Here is an 18,437-nt window from a genome sequence, read left to right as displayed (position 1 = left end):
AAGAAAGGGCTTTTATCTGTCATTTTCTCTTTGATACCTCGTTTAAAGGAAACATCCAAAAATACCAATTGAATAAATCAAGTTTACTAAACAGCAGGTTTGCTCTGAATACACCGACTGATTAAAGTTCATATTTATCATGCAGGCTCTCATTATGCAGTGAAGAAATATATTCTTTTTCCCTGGAAAAGAGCCAGACTTGAGCAATTAGATGATGTTTAACTTTCAGAGAATTCAGATGTCCCGTTATATTTCATGAACATTAGTGACCTTCTGTGGCAACTTCCACCACTGTGCATGGTCTATAGTTAAGACACTTTATTGCCTTGCTAATCTGTCATCTATCCTAGTTGAGTTTCTAAGCTGTCTAAGCAAAAGATTTGTAAAGCCCTAGAGGAAAGCAATTTTAAGAATTAGATAGATGAAAGCAAGACACAAGATCCAAACCACTAAAGCAGCTTTCCTGCTTATATTTAAATCCATGAAATGAAATAAATATTTTCAATCTTTAAGCCATGCATGGCCATTCTTGTCTGGTTTTCATTGAAAACTGGAAAGACTATTCCCAAAGTGACTGGTTGAGGGATTAAAAACAAAAAGCAGAACAATGATTGCAAGTGAAGGCATGCTATGTTAGAGGACAGACAATAACAAACTAACAGCTAAACTTGCCTCTGACTCATGGAAAAATATGTGAAATTAGGTTATCCAAGCTTAAGAGTCATGAGTCACACAATTTAGAATACAGCTGTCAGGAAAATCATGTGTACTTCTGAATTAAAATAATAAGGAATGGATATAGATATATTTATATAAGCTTTAATCTATTACCACCATAAAAAAGTAGATTGTGCATTATTTCTTTGAGAATCTATGAAAAATATCAATAAGCATAATAAATGTCTGTCTCAGTTAAATACTAAGAGAAGCTACAATTTGTAGTAAGCAGTAGTTTTCATGTTTTAAGTTTGAGCTTTTAAAAATCATATCTGATTCCTACATCTAAATTAGATGAGAGCATACTTTAATAGAATATTTGTTTTGGTAGAAAATCCAAACTTGGCAATTACAGAGCAGAGCTGAAAAACACTTAGAGATCCAATACATAGTTGAAGAACAACACGTAAAATTCTACCCAGGTTTTCAGCCAATAAAGGTCCATCCTTCATCCTAACTGCTAGTAAACCACAGGAGGAAAATAAATCATCTGTCCCTGAAATAACTGCTTCTAAACCAGACTGTGGCCAGAGCTTGGTCAGTTAGTTCATGCTGCAGAATGAGGCAAAAAATTCAATTTAATCCTGTCTTGGTTCTACGCTCATTATCTAAAACAACAACCATAACCATAAATAAAAATAAAAAGCATAATAGCAAAGGTGACATGGGGAGTGGTAACAAAAATGGAGAGGTGTCACCAAATTATGAAAGGTAAAATGTGGACGAGACAGTGGATAACAATTTCTAACTTACTGAGAACTTACTATATGCCAAGCTCCATGATTAGCACTTATTATATCTTTTTAAATTCCAATCCACAGTAACTCCATAGAGAAGTCACTATTATTACCCACACTTTATAAAGAAGCACACCAAAGGTAAATATGTTAATTATCTCTTCCAAGGATATAGTACTAATAAGCGGGAGATCCATCCCTCCAACCCAGAGTGTCTAGGATTCCAAAATCCATGTTCTAATAGTATAGGATTACCTCCGCTCTCCCTCAGTCTTGTCACCAAACATGTGCCTGCTGGTTCTGCCCTAGGAGATTTGTAGGTGCAATAGCAGAAAACAATCACAACGTCCTAGGAAAACCCACCAAATTATCATGTCTTTGTGTAGGAAAATAAATGTCAAGTGTAAAAATGCTGAAGCACCTTAAGTAATTAAAACTCCAACCTTTGGGTATCTAATTAAATCAGTACTCAAAACTTAGCTTTACCATGACTGAAATTGTGAAAATTACTTTTGTGCTTCTGTGCCTTATCGTTTGTACTTATTTCTCATACTTCCAGTTTTAAAGGTTTAATCTCCATTTTAAAAATGAGTTGAAGTTCAAACTACAGAGTTTGTGATCATTTCATATTTTATAGATTTGATTTTTTCCTTCTACTGTCACAGTTTTCTAGTAGGGAAACTTATTTGACTGTTAACTCTCCACAGTATTTGAAGAGCTTAGTACTACAGAAAATCCAAAACTTTCCATTGCATATCTCTCTTGAAAATGCCTCTTGGTAGTTTTAGTACAGTTCTCTCCTAAATGGTAATTATTTTTTGTTGTTTGACACCAACAACAAGTGTATCCCCAACCAATAAGAGTTTTAGAAATATGAATGCTCTGAACATCAATGAGTGGTGAGGCAAGAGAGACTGTAGAATAGCTGACAACATGCCTTTCAGCCAGGCAGGTCTGTGTATCTCACCTGTGCCACCAACTAGCAGTGTGACTTTATTTAATCTCTTGTAGTCACATTGTTTTCTACATAAAATATAGTTTGTAGTACACATGTCATAGAAATATAGCAAGAATTAAACAATATAATATTTTCAAAGTTTATGAAGGAACTTCTTGAGCATTTAATTAGTAGGGACTATTATCTTTGACAAAGATGGGGTATGTACACACTTTTTAGTGGGAATCAGCACATAGGAAATTACTTTTTTGCTTTGTTTATTTCAAAGGAACCCTTTCTAGTGAAAATGTTTAAGAAGCATTTTACATGGAAGTTCCAAATAGAACTAATTGGACAAAAGGAAGGGAATTGGCAGGAAAACATAGTGTGATTAATAAACAGAAACCTCGCTTAAATTGGAGTTATGAGGGCCCATAGGAGGAGCACTCACTCACCACTTACAGCCAATTACCCCAAAAAGGAAGAGACATACTTTCCATGTCCAACAGGAAGAAGTAGGATCTTCTCCTTGCCCAGCAACCACTCAGCCAATGAAAGACTGCTACAACTCAGCCAATGAAAAGCCACTACACTTCAAACTCCCAGTCTCCTTCAATAGACTTTTTGTTTACAACCCTTCTGAACTCCCTTTTCCTCTGTAAAAGAAAGTTTATCTCTTTTGTTCTTTGAACATGCATGTGGTTCACCATTAGACCACATGTCCCAAATTGCAGTTCTTTGTGGTTCCTGAATAAATCCAATTTGCTGGAGAAATATCTGGTTGCTATCTGTTTAAAGTCACCAATAGTAAATTAACAAAACAGCATAATGTAAAATTTAGCTTAAAAATGTTTTTTCTACTCAAATTCCTTTCTAGACAGCAGCAAGATTCACTCCTTGGGGGATAGTATAAGTGAGCCAGCTATTAATTTCCCCAAATCTGGGAAGGTTACAAACCATTTCCTAGACCTATATAGAGGAGGTGCACATATGGTCAGATAAAAACTCATGAATATAGAATTCTAAGCATCCAATCTCTTTGCCTTCATCCAACTCCCTCCTGAACTTAAATATTTCTTGATATAATAGAATGTTGTTAGTTATTTCACTAGATGCCAAACCACATATTCTTTTTCTCAAATTAAACTGGTCAATAAAATTATATAGGTTTCAAGTGTACATTTCTATGATACATCGTCTGTATATTGTATTGTGTGCCCACTGCCCAAAGTCAAATCTTCTTATATCACCATATATTTGACCACTTTTACCCTTTACTATCCCCCCACCTCCCTTCCCTCTGGTAACCACCATGCTTTTCCCTTAATCATTAATAAATAAATGTATTACATATAAATAGAATGCAAAATTTGAAGCAATGACGAAATATTTTCCTTTAAAGAATTGCAATTATTTACTCAAATAACTTCTCTTTTTTCTCTAACCATTTGACACTCCCTTTCTGTTTCTTTTATCCTCTAAATATAGATTTTTCTGACCTTGCTCTCTCCACAAGTACTATTCTCAGAGGCATATCAAATTTATAGCAGTTTCCATCCTAGTAAACCCAACCTTACATCTCAGCACTGGTGTCAAACCAGTTATTTATCTGTCTCCCCACCCTATAATTTGTTCAATTTTATTTGCGTATCTTAAGCACACACTTAAACATGCGGTCCCTGTTCTGTTACCTTAGTTAGAAATGGAATAAAATCTTAATCCCTATAATCAATGGGAATATTAAATAACTTATAAAATATTATGTAGTCATTAACAAGAGTGAGGCATATAAAAAGTAACATGAAAAGTTTCCCATAATTTATTGTTGAGTGAAAATTATAAAACAAATGATTCATCATATATGCCAAACACCTATATATGCCAAATTATAGAGTAAAATGTCTAGAAGAATATATGTTAAACTCTAAAGAAAATAATTGGAAAAGGGAAAAATGAGGAAAAGTTCCTATTTTATCTTATTTACTTGTGAATTATTTACTTTATTATAATGGCTTATGACATTTTTAGAATGCATAAAATAATGTTAAACAATGTGCTAAAATATTTGGTGATTCTATTATTTAGCTAGCCCCCTCCATTATTATTCCATTTTACTTTTTTTAAACCTTATTTTCCTTTTTCTCCCCCATATACAGGATGGGTATTAATTACACTGGACTTTTTCTTGTCTAAACACTGCCTGGGTTTTCTTATGCTTCTACCTCAACTCAATCTCTTTAAAGAAATTCAGACTCTTTAAAGAAAATCATGCACAGATTATATTTTGGTACATAATCCACAAAAGAAAAAGTGCAATTATAAAAAAAATATGCATTTTGAATAAAAAAGATTTAATAAATTTTATAGATATTACTCTGAATTTTAAAATAGCATAAAATAATAATTAATAAATAGTTACAAAGTTTCTGTACAGATAATCATATTTTTTGCAAAAAGATGGCTTACTTAAACAAGGATCTTGTGACAGCCTTGAATGACTTTTAGAATGAGGTGGAGTATAAAAATGTAAGATATGCATTTCATTCTAAAAAAATTAAAAAACAAGTTTCTTACCATTGTGAGGGTAAATGGATGGTTTTCTAATGCAGACACACTGGGGCAATGTAGAGTGATATACTGAAAAGCAACAAAATTTTTAAATGACCAAGAGAGAAGTTTTAATTTTCTAATATGGCACTTGAATGCTAATTTTCAAAAATTACATAAGAATAAAAGGTATTTTATGCCCTGGCTGGTTCACTCAGTGATTAGAGTGTTGGCCCTTAAACTGAAGGGTCTTGAGTTTGATTCCCAGTCAAGTGCATATACCTGGGTTGCAGGTTTGATCCCCAGTCCTGGTCAAGGCACGTGCGGGAGGCAACCAATTTATGTGTCTCTCTCAAATCAATGTTTCTCTCTCTTTATCTCATTCCCCACCCTTCCACTCTCTCTAAAAAAGTCAATGGAAAAAATATCCTAAGAATAACAATAAAAAAGAATAAAAGGTACTTTAAAAGTTGCTGAACAATGACTCACCTGGCCAGGTCTTGCTTTAAAATTTTCTTTGACCATTCGAATTTCCATGACATCTGAGGGGTGACTGATGACAGAGATGATGGTGACTGGTTTATTACTCCGGATGCACCTGTAAAGCCTTTCAGCACAATACAGGCACAAAGGTCCAGAAATCCAAAGCCAAGTCTACAGAGAATTTTTGAAATGCACTTTAAAAAATACTTGCATTGTAAGAATCTTTATATCTTGTCTAATTGTTTCACACACTACAGTAAAAATACTGTAATCTGTCATCTATAGTAATAAAAGCGTAACATGCTAATTAGACCGGACAGCTGAATGACCTTCTAGACGTCATTCCGGATGTCCTTCTGGACGAAGCTTCAGCAGTGGGGGCCGAGGCAGAGGTGGTTAGGGGTGATCAGGCAGGCAAGCAAGCAGTTGGGGCAATCAGGCAGGCAGGCAGAGTGGTTAGAGGCAATCAGGCAGGCAGGCAGAGGCAGTTAGGGGCAATAAGGGAGGCAGGCAGGCGAGCGGTTAGGAGCCAGCGGTCCCGGATTGTGAGAGGGATGTCTGACTGCCAGTTTAGGCCTGATCCTGATCCCTGTGGGACTGGGCCTAAACTGGCAGTCGGACATCCCCCAAGGGGTCCCAGGTTGCGAGAGGGTGCAGGCCAACCGAGGGACCACCCCCTCCCGTGCACAAATTTTGTGCACCAGGCCTCTAGTTTTAAATAAAGTATAAACAAATAACAGATTCTTATAGCAAGTTATTCAAATTAGAGTAAAGTATAAAATAAAAGGTATAGTAAAATCAAGACTACCCTCAAACCATGGCTCAGGGTCTAACTACCATTAACAGTAAATCATACATTGTTTCATATATCCTTCTATATACGCAACTCATATATAATGTATTTAGATAATACTTTTCTCTAAGGAGAGCTGAAAGGGAAGTTAAGCCTGGCCAGAGTGGCTCAGTGGTTGAATGTTGACCCATGAGATAAGAGGACACCTGTTCAAATAACAGTCAGGGCACATGCCCTGGTTGTGGGCTTGATTCCCAGTGAGGGGCGTTTCTATCCCTCTATCCCTCTCCCTTTCTCTCTCTCTAAAAATCAGTAAAAAACATTTTTAAAGAAGGAAGTTAAAGCTCAAATAAATTTGAAGATGATTTTAGAAAAAAGTATGTACCAGTTCAATGTTTGTTAAAAAAAACACAACCCTAGATATTTTAATGCATGATGTATATGCATAATACACATATACAAAATTAAAATATGTGAACATATTTTTAAATATGGTATAGACGAGGCATGTTGTTTACAACTTACTTTCACGTAATAAATCTAACATGAACATCTAAGATTATATTTAGAATCTGGGAAGTGTAACAATTTTGCATGTGTGCTGGAGATATTGCCCTGGTCCCAGGATAACTGCATGCTCTGGGAAGTCCAGAAGGCTGTGTAGCCAAGCTTTCTCCTACAACTGCACACTATACTTCCCTCAGCACTTGCAGACTCCTAACCCAAACTTACCTTAATGGTCACTTTTTAAAACCTTCTTACACAGTTACCCTGGACCTTCCTCCCCCCTGCAGACAGATCATGCCTTTTCCTGACATTTAGTTTGGCACCATGTGTAAGCATCACAGGACAAGTTCTGCAATGCAGCAGCGGTTTCACAACTTTGGGACAGTTACCCTTTGAGCATCAAGTTGCACGTAAGTAAAATGAGAGTCACAATACCTGTCCTTCCTAACATACTGCAAAAAAGTTTGGGAAATCGTAAAGCTTAATAGAAATCGAGAGGATTAATAATAAACACAAGACTAACACACATTCCAAAGCCATCAACAAATCACTCTACTTTTTGACTCCTCTTTCTTCTTTTTTCTTTTTAAATTGAATTTATTGGGGGTAACACTGGTTTATAACATTATATAAATTTCAGGTGTGCAACTTTATAATACAATATCTGTATACTCTTACCACCTGAAGTCTAGGGTCTGTCACATTGTATTTGACTGCCTTTATTTTCTAATTTACTTTCTTCTTCTTAAAACAGACACTCGACATCACTATTTCCCCTACTTCCACTTGGTACAGACAAAGATTACAGGGCATAATTCCCACCTGGGCAGCTCCCACAGCCTCGAGGGAACATTATGGCCCTTGGGAAAGTATTCCAAGAGCAAGCATTTTACTCAAAGACCTAGTTTTGCACTCTATTTCTGCCGCAGGTTCGTTTGTAGAGTTTGCTCAAGGTATTTTATATATGCAAGCAGCAATTTCCTCATCAGAAAATTGAGGACGATAGTAGTTGAGGATTATAGTAATAGTTATTGTGACTATTGAAAAATATTATATATTCTGTGCATTTTAGCACACTGCCTAGCAGATAATATTAAGCATTCAATAAATTATTTTAATTTATTATTTATAATATTGTACATAATATTGTACCATAACAGTCTACTACACTATGATAAATATTATTAGTATTAGTTCTTTCACTATTGTTTTTAATATTCAACCTATTTTTCCCAGTGGATGGGGAGCATATCTTTGTTATCTTTCTTGTGGCAAATACCAGTGCCATAGTATGCAGAGATCATATGGTCGGTTATATTCCATAATGCCATAGGTCTTTCTCCTTGAACTGTCAGCTGCCTATAATGTAATGCAGTAACTTGCTATTGAAACCTTCTACAATGTTCTGTAAGAATAATTGCTTTATGTACCTTCAAAAACATGTTTGACCAATTGCTATGGAAATACCTGCTTTGCAAAGACCATCAAACACATAAAATTAATCTGACCTGTGGAAAGTTAGCTTGAAATCTGGGCTCTTCCTGACAAATCTTCACAGATGTGTTCCAGGTAACCTCATCTGGTTTTGAAAACCCTCCAGGAAAAGATTCATGAAAATGTCCTGAGAGATTTTCAGGTAAGTGAGTATTCCGGTAGCGGGTTCCATTGAGATCAATGCAGCCTGGAGGGTGGGTATCTATATTGGTTTGATACTTCAACAACCCTCTAAAATTAAATTAAGAAAAAAATTAAAACAGAAAGATAAAAAAAAACCACCAACAACAACTGAAATCAGGAAACACAGTATAAGAAAATAAACTCTTCTTCTTGTTAACTTTACATAGTATCTATCCAAAAAGTGTTTCTCATATATCTTACTTAAGAGCAATAGAGAAAATTTAGCTCCACTCCCCCTCCCACACCCAAAATGCCACAAATAAATGGAAGGGACAAACACATTTGATCTTTCTAAGCATTTTTTAATTTGCCAGCCTTTTTTCCAAATCCATTAGGCATTCATATAATCACAAGTTTCACTTCAATAAACACTATAATGATGGGTATTTTGCTATATCTTCAAACACAAATGAAAAAACACAGGAATCATATTTGGTTTGGCTAAGATTGAATAAAACAGGCCTTACTGGTTTACAGAGAAATGTTAAATAAACATGACAGAAAACTGGAAGCTTGCATCTCTTATGGTCTGAAAACAATTAATACATAGTAATCAGACCATAAATTGTTTGTTTTTTATTTCTCCATAAACAAGATCACATAAAAAGCTCAAAATAAGAAATCAGAGAGGCCAAAATCCTAAAATCCTATTCAGATTGCTCCACATTTTGTGACACTCTAAGACATGACATTCAACTTTTTGTTTTCTGCATTTCTTATCAATAAGGAATAAAGTAAGATCTATGTCATGGGGGTAGTGCATCAAATGATAGATTGTACAGAATATCATTTTTTTGCACAAAAATACAATTTTGAAAAGCATTGGAAATCTTTCAGTGTGTTGCCATTTTATTTCAAAGACATTGAAATTTGTATTTCTAAAATTATGTTTCCTAGTTGGCAAGGGTATGTTTTAAAATTACCCTTCATGCTCCTAAGTAATTAATTTCAGTACATTAATAACGTATATTTTAGTACATTATAGTTATAATGATTTTATGAAGATACTATTGTAAAACCACAAAAGCTATATCATGAATAATGATACTAAGTAGCTCCACATATAAAAGCTAGAAAAGCAATAGCCGAGACAGTCACAGTGGAAGGCACCACCTATTTGATCTGATCAGTCTCCTTTTTACCCTTTTGCTTATGTTTAATTCTCTTTCTCTCCTCTTTTTCGTTTATGTTCTTCCTTATAACTAGTCACCATTAAAGAGCATGGTACATATCAGGAGCATCTAAGTAGTGGGCTGTATTTCATAATAAACATGAATAGGCCTCACACATATTTTTTAAAGTAAGGCAGTAGACAGGGTCTAGGTACAGAATAAATTAATGGATAATACATAAATGTGAGCCAAGCACATAATCCTTCATAGAGTTCTAGTCAGATCATGTAATTGTTATGTCATTATGCTTGGAAAGCCCATTAATTTGACTCAGCTTCCATTACAAGTAATGATTTGTTAAAACCTGTTGCTCCTATTGGCCATCCTGAGGGTGGGGGCTGACGAATGGGCAGGCCAAAAATCTCAGGCATTTATTCTACGAGCCAGAAGTTGAACAAACATTGGTACTAGTCTAGGTGGTTCTATAAAGTTCAAAAAAGAGTCAAATCTGGCCCCTAATCCTCCAGGAACTTATAATCTAATGGAAGATATGTTGGAAGTAGCTAAACGTAAGTTAGACCACAGATAATAATTGGAATAGAGTGTTTTAGTAATATCTTATTAATGTATGGGAGACACCAGGACTAATACAGAGCAGTTATATACAGTTTGCATTATCCTCACAACCACTGCATGAAGTAGGAATTATTATTCCCACTTTACAAATTAAGATACTATTTTAATAGATAAAAATATACCCCAGGGACACACAACTGATAAGTGGCAAAACCAAGATTTGAACCCAGGTCTCACTCAAATTCTATGTTCTTCTCTCATTAGATCCTAACAACTTCCCTCTTTAAAAGGTAACGTAGGGAAATATTAATATTTATTAAGAAAGCATGTCAGGAATTTTTTAAACATCTATTTCTCACTTAAATTTCAAAACAAAATTATCATAACGTTAAATATTTTTTTCTTATTACACAGATGAGAGATTTAGGTAAGAGATTAAGTAAGTAGTAGTCAAAACATGGGATTCAGAAACCTCATGTCCCTAACTCTAAAAGTCTATATCATGCAAAGCAAATTGGTTAAAGAAGTAATAATCAAAGGAATGAGTTCAAATGAACAAAACCCTGGAAATAAGGTCAGATAGAGTGTGTGTGTGTGTGTGTGTGTGTGTGTGTATGGTATGTGTATGTGCATATGTGTATGTGTGTGTGTGTGCGTGTGTGTGTGTGAGTTGGAAGGGGTATTCCTTGTGTGTGTGTGTGTGTGTGTGTGTGTGTGTGTGTGTGTGTGTTGGAAAGGGGCTAATTAACACCAGGCAAAGGAATGTTATTTATTCCTTCTCCAAAGTCATAACAGTGTTGTTCAGGTGAATATGACCCCGTGAGCTAATGGTTCTTAGAATGATAAATGTCACTATGCAGTACAACTCTTCAGGCCAGCTCAGTCAAATAAGCAATGTTGCTGTTCTTGGTGTACAAAGTGGCCCATAATATTCTAGAATCCCTTTTAATTCTGAGGGACTTATGCTATTTTAAGCTACTCTTGAGGTAAATGGCATAGGCTACCTCTGTCATAAAATCCCATTAAAGTGTTCTTTTCTTTGTCTCAGTTTGTAATTGTTGCCAACAAACTAACATGTAAAAGAGAAAAGGTCTATAGACAGACAATGACAACAAACAAAATGTAATGAAAAAAAAAATCAAGTATGGAATCGCAGGTAATTTGGCTAAATTAGGTGGAAGAGATACAGACGGGTTCACAAGGAAGGACACTGGCAAATTTTGAGCTCAGTATTGAAAGGACAGGCATTGGGCATGTCAAAGAGGTGCTTGATACTTCAATGCCTATTTTCATAAATTTCACAACTAATGTGTTTGGTAAAGATCAGTGGCCCCATCTTTGAATGAGGGAAAACTTTTGGAGCTCTTAAGTGATCTGCCCAAGACCACACTGTCAGTCAGTGGCCAAGTCAGAGCCCAAGGCCATGCGCCTGCAACAGGCCTGCTTCCTGGAGAATTCCCATCCTGATTATGGACAATACTAGAGGCCCTTTGCATGATATTCGTGCAAGAATAGGCCCCTGGCTTCACTTCCAGCTGCCCCAGAGCACCACTCCAGTAGCTCCCTCCACCGCCCCCCTTCCCCTCATAGCAGGCTTCACACCGCTCTGCGCCTACATATGCAAATTAACCTCCATCTTTGTTGGGTTAATTTGCATATTCACTCTGGCTGTGGGCCTAGCGGAGTGATGGTTAATTTGCATGTTTCTCTTTTATTAGGTAAGATTCTGACATTAAAGAGCAATGTATGCACTGAACAAAAATTTATGGAAATACATGACCATCAAACCAATATTTTTATGTTATTTTTCAGGTTTCATTAAACACAATAACTTACTTTTTCATGGTACTAGTAAAAAATAGAAGTGCTTATTTCTCTTTTTGGTAATAATCCAGAATTTCTTAGAATTCTTAGAGGATACATTTTAAAGAATATACTACTTCTTTAAAATTATATTTCAATAATTTTATTCTGAAGAAATTTGAATAGGAATATAAACTAGATATTCTGGATACTTGGATTGGTAGATAAAAATAAAATATCTCTTTAATTCATTTACTTCATTGTAACCACATTTGTTAAAATTGAATATGTGTGGTTTTTATGATTGTTTTGAACCACTGGTACCTACATAATTCAAGCAGATATAACACTTGTCTTCCTTTTGAGTTTAATGTTATCTTCCCAAATACAACAGAGTTTTAAGTATCATGTAGCTCTGTGTCTACATGCCAAACAATCCTGATCTTTCTTCTTGCCCCACATCAACACAGAGATATTCATATTTTACATGTATTATTTTATTGTTTTGAACCTTATTAATTTAAATGATATGGCCCCTACCTTCAAGAAGCTTACGATTTAACATACTGATTTCCAACAGAACTTTCTGTGATGGTGAAAAGAGTCTAAATCTGTGCTGTCCAATATGGAAACCATGAGTTACATGTGGATATTGAGCAACTGAAATGTGGCTATTGCAGGCAAAAAACTGAATGTTTCATATTATTTCATTTTAATTAATTTAAATTGAATAGCCACAGCAATAATGGGTATAATCAGACATGACAGCAACAATAACAAAAAAGCAAAATGAGTAATGCCATATAGAGATATAGTGACCTCTTAAGGGTAAATGAGATAATAAACTTTGATTATGACATTCTGGAAAGGGCTTCATTGGAGGACGTAATGAAGGATGTAGAGGTTCCAATGTTTAGAGAACAGGAGAATCACATTGCAATATGAGGGAGCAAGATGAACAAAGCAGGTGGTTTATTCCCAAATTAGAAGAAGGCATCACATCTTATTCATTTATATAAACCCCCTATGTCCATACTCACTGCCAAACATTGTGAGCCTTCCAGCAAGTTTCTTGCACATGAGAAACCTTCAATGCGCTTCTAGTGAACAGAAATAACCATGTAATTTGTTTAAATATAACAAATATATCTAATAGTTAAAATATAGGAAACATTCTTGCATAGTGTATTGTATCTGTCATAATTAAATGATATATAATTTGAAAGCAGAAAACAGGAAGGAAAAAGGACGTTAGTGAATGGTAAACAGAAAATCTTGCCAAGTAAAGGCAGTGATACAGTTGGGGGCAGGAAAAGGAGGCTCACAGAGCATGTGAGAACAGGAATGCTTATTACTTATTTTTAGTTATAGTGTACTATGTTCCAAAGGAGAGACTTCGAAGTCTCTTTGGAATTTGTAGTGTTCTATTAGGAGAAATCAAAGATTTTGTCGTGTACCAAATACAAGTTTGTGGATGCTATTGTTTTTGCACATAAGAGTTTCAAGATATGCTTTCAACACTCAACAAAGTTTCAAAAATAGGTTTTTCTTCTTTTTCCCCTTTTTTGAAGATATGTTATAGTTATACTATCATGGCTGTGATAAAAATAATAAAAAATGTAGTACTCAGAATAAACCCTAGTGGTTACAGAATATAACTCATAAAAAATATGTTGTGGCAAAAGTTGAATATTACAAAATACCAACCCTGCTGAAAGGAGAATCGCAAAATCATTCCTACTTTAATTGCATGTATAAATTTCTAATAAATGCAGTGTCATTCATGCTACTTTTGTTTGTGGTGCTTTTATAAAGTGAAGAAAAAATACTTGTCCCATGAGGAACCTAATTTTTAACCTGGTTTCTATTAGTCAAAATGTTTCTAGTATTTACAGAAAAAGATAACTTGTTTCTCAAAGTTCTTTTAACTTTGCTTCAAGTACAAAAAAAGAGCTTAAGAAAATGCACTCATATTCCTTATTTCAAAACCTAATGGAATTCACTGGATTCTGTACTCCACTGGAATGTACACGACTTCAGATCAAGAATTTGTCCTGTGACCCTGCTATTTTTCTGGTGCTATAACTGTGCCTGTAATCTATAGAAATGGTTCAATGAATATTCATTGAATGAATTAGTGAATGTATAGACAACATTTTGTGATGGTTGTTGTTGAAACACATGATTGAGGAGTTATCTTTTTTGTGTGCTTTTGTTGTTGTTGTTTGTTTTAATTAGTACACTTAGAGAGAGAAAGAGACAGAGAAAGGCAGAGAGAGAAACACTGATACATCGATGTGAGAGGGAAACATAGACAGGTTGCCTTCGTATGTACTTGGTCTGGGGATTGAACCAGCAACCCAGGTATGTGCCCTGACTGGGAATCAACAGGCAACCTTTTGCTGCACAAGACAACACTCAACCAACTGAGTCACTCTGCCTGGCAAGTCATCTGGCTATATCAAACACAGAAGTGAGTTTGAACTCATATTCTAACTTTAAACATGTTTAGATTTTGCATATGGTATTTAGTAAAATGGAACATGTATGTTCATTCACCTTTGTAGGATATAGCATTAATTCAGTCTGTAGCTCGATTGGTGTGGCTCAGTGGTTGAACATCAACCTAGGAACCAGGAGGTCATGGTTGAGTTTCCGGTCAGGACACATGCCTGGGGTTGCTGGCTCGATCCCCAGTATGGGGCCTGCAGGAGGCAGCCAAGCAATGATTCTCTCTCTCCCTCTCTGAAATCAATAAATACATGTATTTTTTTTAAAAAATTCAGTCTGCAACATGCATCATTCCTCTTCACCCTCCAATATTGCCAAGTCCAATCTGAGATCTTAACCCTGCCCTGACCCTAGGCCAATTCTAACATCAGCAGATGCCTGGACTGGGGATCGATCAGAATTCTAGGTATGTGTACTGACTGGGAACCAACTGGCAACCTTTACAGCAGTAGAGAGCTTTCCTAAACTGGGGACCTAAAGTGCCTCAAGGAAACCCTAATCATTTGGGTTCCCCTCAAACCAAAGCTTTTACTCCTATCCCCACTGGCTCTTGCTGCTACCTTCTTTCCTGGGCTCTTGCTACTGACACCTGAGTGTGTTTACATCCTGCAGCCTGAGTTGAACATGCATTGTATCTAGATCTTACTGATGGCACTACCCAAGATACAAGACGGGGCAACAAAGACAGGGCCAGCATCCTGGGTGTGGCCTGTGCAGTCTCAGGAGACCCAGCTCTTAGAAAGGTCCCGTGATTGGTTCAATACTCTGTTGTCACTATGTTGAAATGCTTAATAATTTTTTATCAAGAGGCCCCACATTTTCATTTTGCACTGAACCCCGCAAATTAAGTAGTCTGCCACAGATAATAGGCAGCTAGCAAAATTAAACCTTGGAGTATAAGAGCATAGGACAAAAACATGAACTTTCCCGAAATGTCTGAATTAAAATTGGTCATTTTACTAAGTTTCCTCAGCTGAAAAAGAGAGAGGGTACTTGTTACTCTCTGCTTCATTAGTATAGAAAAATAAAGATTTTGATCTCTTGGAAAGAAAAAAATAGGTAAGGATCCAATATTTCTTAGCATTCCCTCTGCTTTCAGGCTTTACTAAAATGGCAGTGAGAGATAGAACTAATGTACTAAAAACATTTCTTTTTTTTTTTTAATATATTTTATTGATATTTTACAGAGAGGAAGGGAGAGGGATAGAGAGCTAGAAACATCGATGAGAGAGAAACATCGATCAGCTGCCTCCTGCACACCTCCCACTGGGGATGTGCCCGCAACCAAGGTACATGCCCTTGACCGGAATCGAACCCGGGACCCTTCAGTCCGCAGGCCGACGCTCTATCCACTGAGCCAAACCGGTTTCGGCTAAAAACATTTCTTAAAATAAATGTAGCCCTTGTTCCTTCTCCTTCCTCCCCAACTTCCTCATCCTGTACTTCCAGCTGGAACCACTTATTATTAAAAATAATGTCCCAAGAGAAAAACTGAGGTCAAATTTATGTAAAAAATATTTGGTCTGAAGCTCACTATTTCTATCCTAAAGTGGGAATAAAGTAAATTCACGGTTTAGAAGATTAAAATTCATTAAAATATGTAGCTTATAGCATAAATGAATTTATGGACATGGAAATACTCTGTATAGTATATCTATCTATACATATGGTATTTGTAAGGAAGAAAATACCATGTAACCTTAATTTCCACCCACACCTAGCTTTCAGAATAAAATATCAGCAAAAATAAACCACTTTTTAACATAAAAATAAAAATTAATCCCATGAGTGGGAAATTATAAGTGGGAAATACACACTTGTCTAAAAGGTCATAGTTTTAGAACACTATATGTATTAACATATGGGAAATACGTAAGTACTATTATGGGAGGGGATTTGGATTTCATATAAGAAAGACAATTCCTCAGGAATTTTATTCAATCTATATATTTAAGTGAAAATTTCAAAAACCAAAATGTGAAAGAAAGCAAAGAGAAATTAATTTTTTCCTTCTGTGATTCAAATAATTTTTAACTACAGAAGTACAGAAAAATCCCCAACAAAAATGTGCCAGTCTGAATACAACCAAAATAGTCAAGACTTAATAGCTAATTCCTCTAGCATTGGAGTTGATATACTAGTTGCCGTAATTACTTATTACCTAGATAACACTAAATATAAGTGACAGTCCCAAAATGGAAATCCAAGTTACACTTAAAAAACACACAGATTATTTTTTATGACTATCTGCAATAAGAATTGGAGAAAATTGGAAGGGCATAAAAGGACAACACTTTCCTAGCTAAGATCCAATTAACAGAATTCCATGTCAGCAAATACTGAGTGAGTGATGACTTGTGAAAGGGATTCAACTGATAAAGACAGGCAAAATCATCCCTACCCTCAAAAACACTTTAGTTCATCTAGGATACATCACGCTGTTGTGTTTTCTCTTCCACACTGGAACTCATAGATACATGATGAGGATAGGCAGAAGAGAACACTGGAATTTTCCACTACTCAACTGCAGCATCAGCTATAACCTGACTTTCTCCCTTTTACCTAAGCTTTTATAAAGCATACTAGAGGCCTGATGCACAAAATTCTTGTAAGAGTAGGCCTTCTTTCCCCCAGCTGCCAGCACTGGCTTCCCTCTAGGACCTGGGACCCAGGCTTCCCTTGCAGCTCTGGCTTTGTCTGGAAGGTCGTCCAGAAGGATGTCCGGTCTAATTAGCATATTGTGCTTTTATTATTATTATAGATAATACTAGAGGCCCAGTGCACGAAATTCGTGCATGGGGGGGGGTGTCCCTCAGCCCAGCATACATTGTCTCCAATCTGGGACCCTTTGAGGGGTGCCCGACTGCCCATTTAGGCCCGAACCCAAGAGGATCGAGCCTAAACGGGCAGTTGGGCATCCCTCTCACAATCCAGGACTGCTGGCTCCCAACCGCTCACCTGCCTGCCTGCCTGATTGCCTCTAACTGCTTCTGCCTGCCAGCCTGATCACCCCCTCACCACTCCCCTGCCAGCCTGATTGATGCCTAACTGCTTCCCTGCCAGCCCAATTGCCCCTAACTGTCCTCCCCTGAAGGCCTGGTCGCCCCCAACTGCCCTCCCCTGCTGGCCTGGTCACCCCTAAATGCCCTCGCTTGCCAGCCTGATTGCCCCTAACTGCCCTCCACAGCAGGCCTGGTGCCCCCCAACTGCCCTCCCCTACAGGCCTTGTCCCTCCCAACAGCCCTCCCCTGCAGGCCTGGTCCCCCCCAACTGCCCTCACTTGCAGGCCTGGTCGCTCCCAATTGCCCTCTCCTGCAGGCCTGCTTGCCCCTACTTGCCCTCCCCTACAGGCCTGGTCACCCCCAACTGCTCTCCTCTGCCAGCCTGGTCACCCCTAACTGCCCTCCCCTGCTGGCCTGCCCCCCCCCCAACTGCCCCCCCCCCTGCAGGCTTAGTCACCCCTAACTGCCCTCCAATTACAATCTCTAAAGCAGGACAAAACTAGGCAAATCTACTGTGTCTATTATTTTAAGGCTCTGGATTCTCAAATACTCATGTAGAATATTTGAGGTAATGTCTCCTTTATTTTCTTTTTTTTTTTAAGTATTTTATTTTATTTTTTTAACATATTTTATTGATTTTTTTTACAGAAAGGAAGGGAGAAGGATAGAGAGTTAGAAACATTGATGAGATGAGAAACATCGATCAGCTGCCTCCTGCACACCCCCTACTGGGGATGTGCCCACAACCAAGGTACATGCCCTTGACTGATATCGAACCTTGGACCTTCAGTCCACAGGCTAACGCTCTATCCACTGAGCCAAACCAGTCAGGGCAATGTCTCCTTTTGTGTTTCTGGCTCTAGGCCTACCTTAAAAGCAGCCCACCAGCCTCCCTAAGAGTTTCCTCTATGCCTAGGAATAGCTAGAATAACCATAGGTACAGGTTTATCCACATCCACAGCTTAATTAACAGTATCCCATTTCATTCTCAGAAGTGTTGGCTTTGAACACTAATCATGTAGTCACTTCAAATCA

General features: G+C 37.0%; 1 protein-coding gene across 1 annotated transcript in view; it reads right to left on the bottom strand.

Annotated features, from left to right (window-relative positions):
* The window catches only part of NOX4 (NADPH oxidase 4), a 169,721-nt gene that overhangs the window by 93,760 nt on the left and 57,524 nt on the right, over positions 1 to 18,437 (bottom strand). Inside the window, exons 9-11 of the mRNA XM_080640037.1 lie at positions 8,230 to 8,446; positions 5,428 to 5,592; positions 4,966 to 5,028 (exon numbers count right to left, since the gene is read on the bottom strand). Of these exons, the coding sequence (XP_080496163.1) occupies positions 4,966 to 5,028; positions 5,428 to 5,592; positions 8,230 to 8,446 (445 nt within the window). The remainder of the gene's footprint in view (positions 1 to 4,965; positions 5,029 to 5,427; positions 5,593 to 8,229; positions 8,447 to 18,437) is intronic.

The sequence above is a fragment of the Plecotus auritus genome (assembly GCF_963455305.1).
Source record: "Plecotus auritus genome assembly, chromosome: 9".
Classification (NCBI taxonomy): Eukaryota; Metazoa; Chordata; class Mammalia; order Chiroptera; family Vespertilionidae; genus Plecotus; species Plecotus auritus.
Note: the sequence above shows the minus strand (reverse complement) of the source record. Positions and strands in the feature narration are given on the sequence as shown.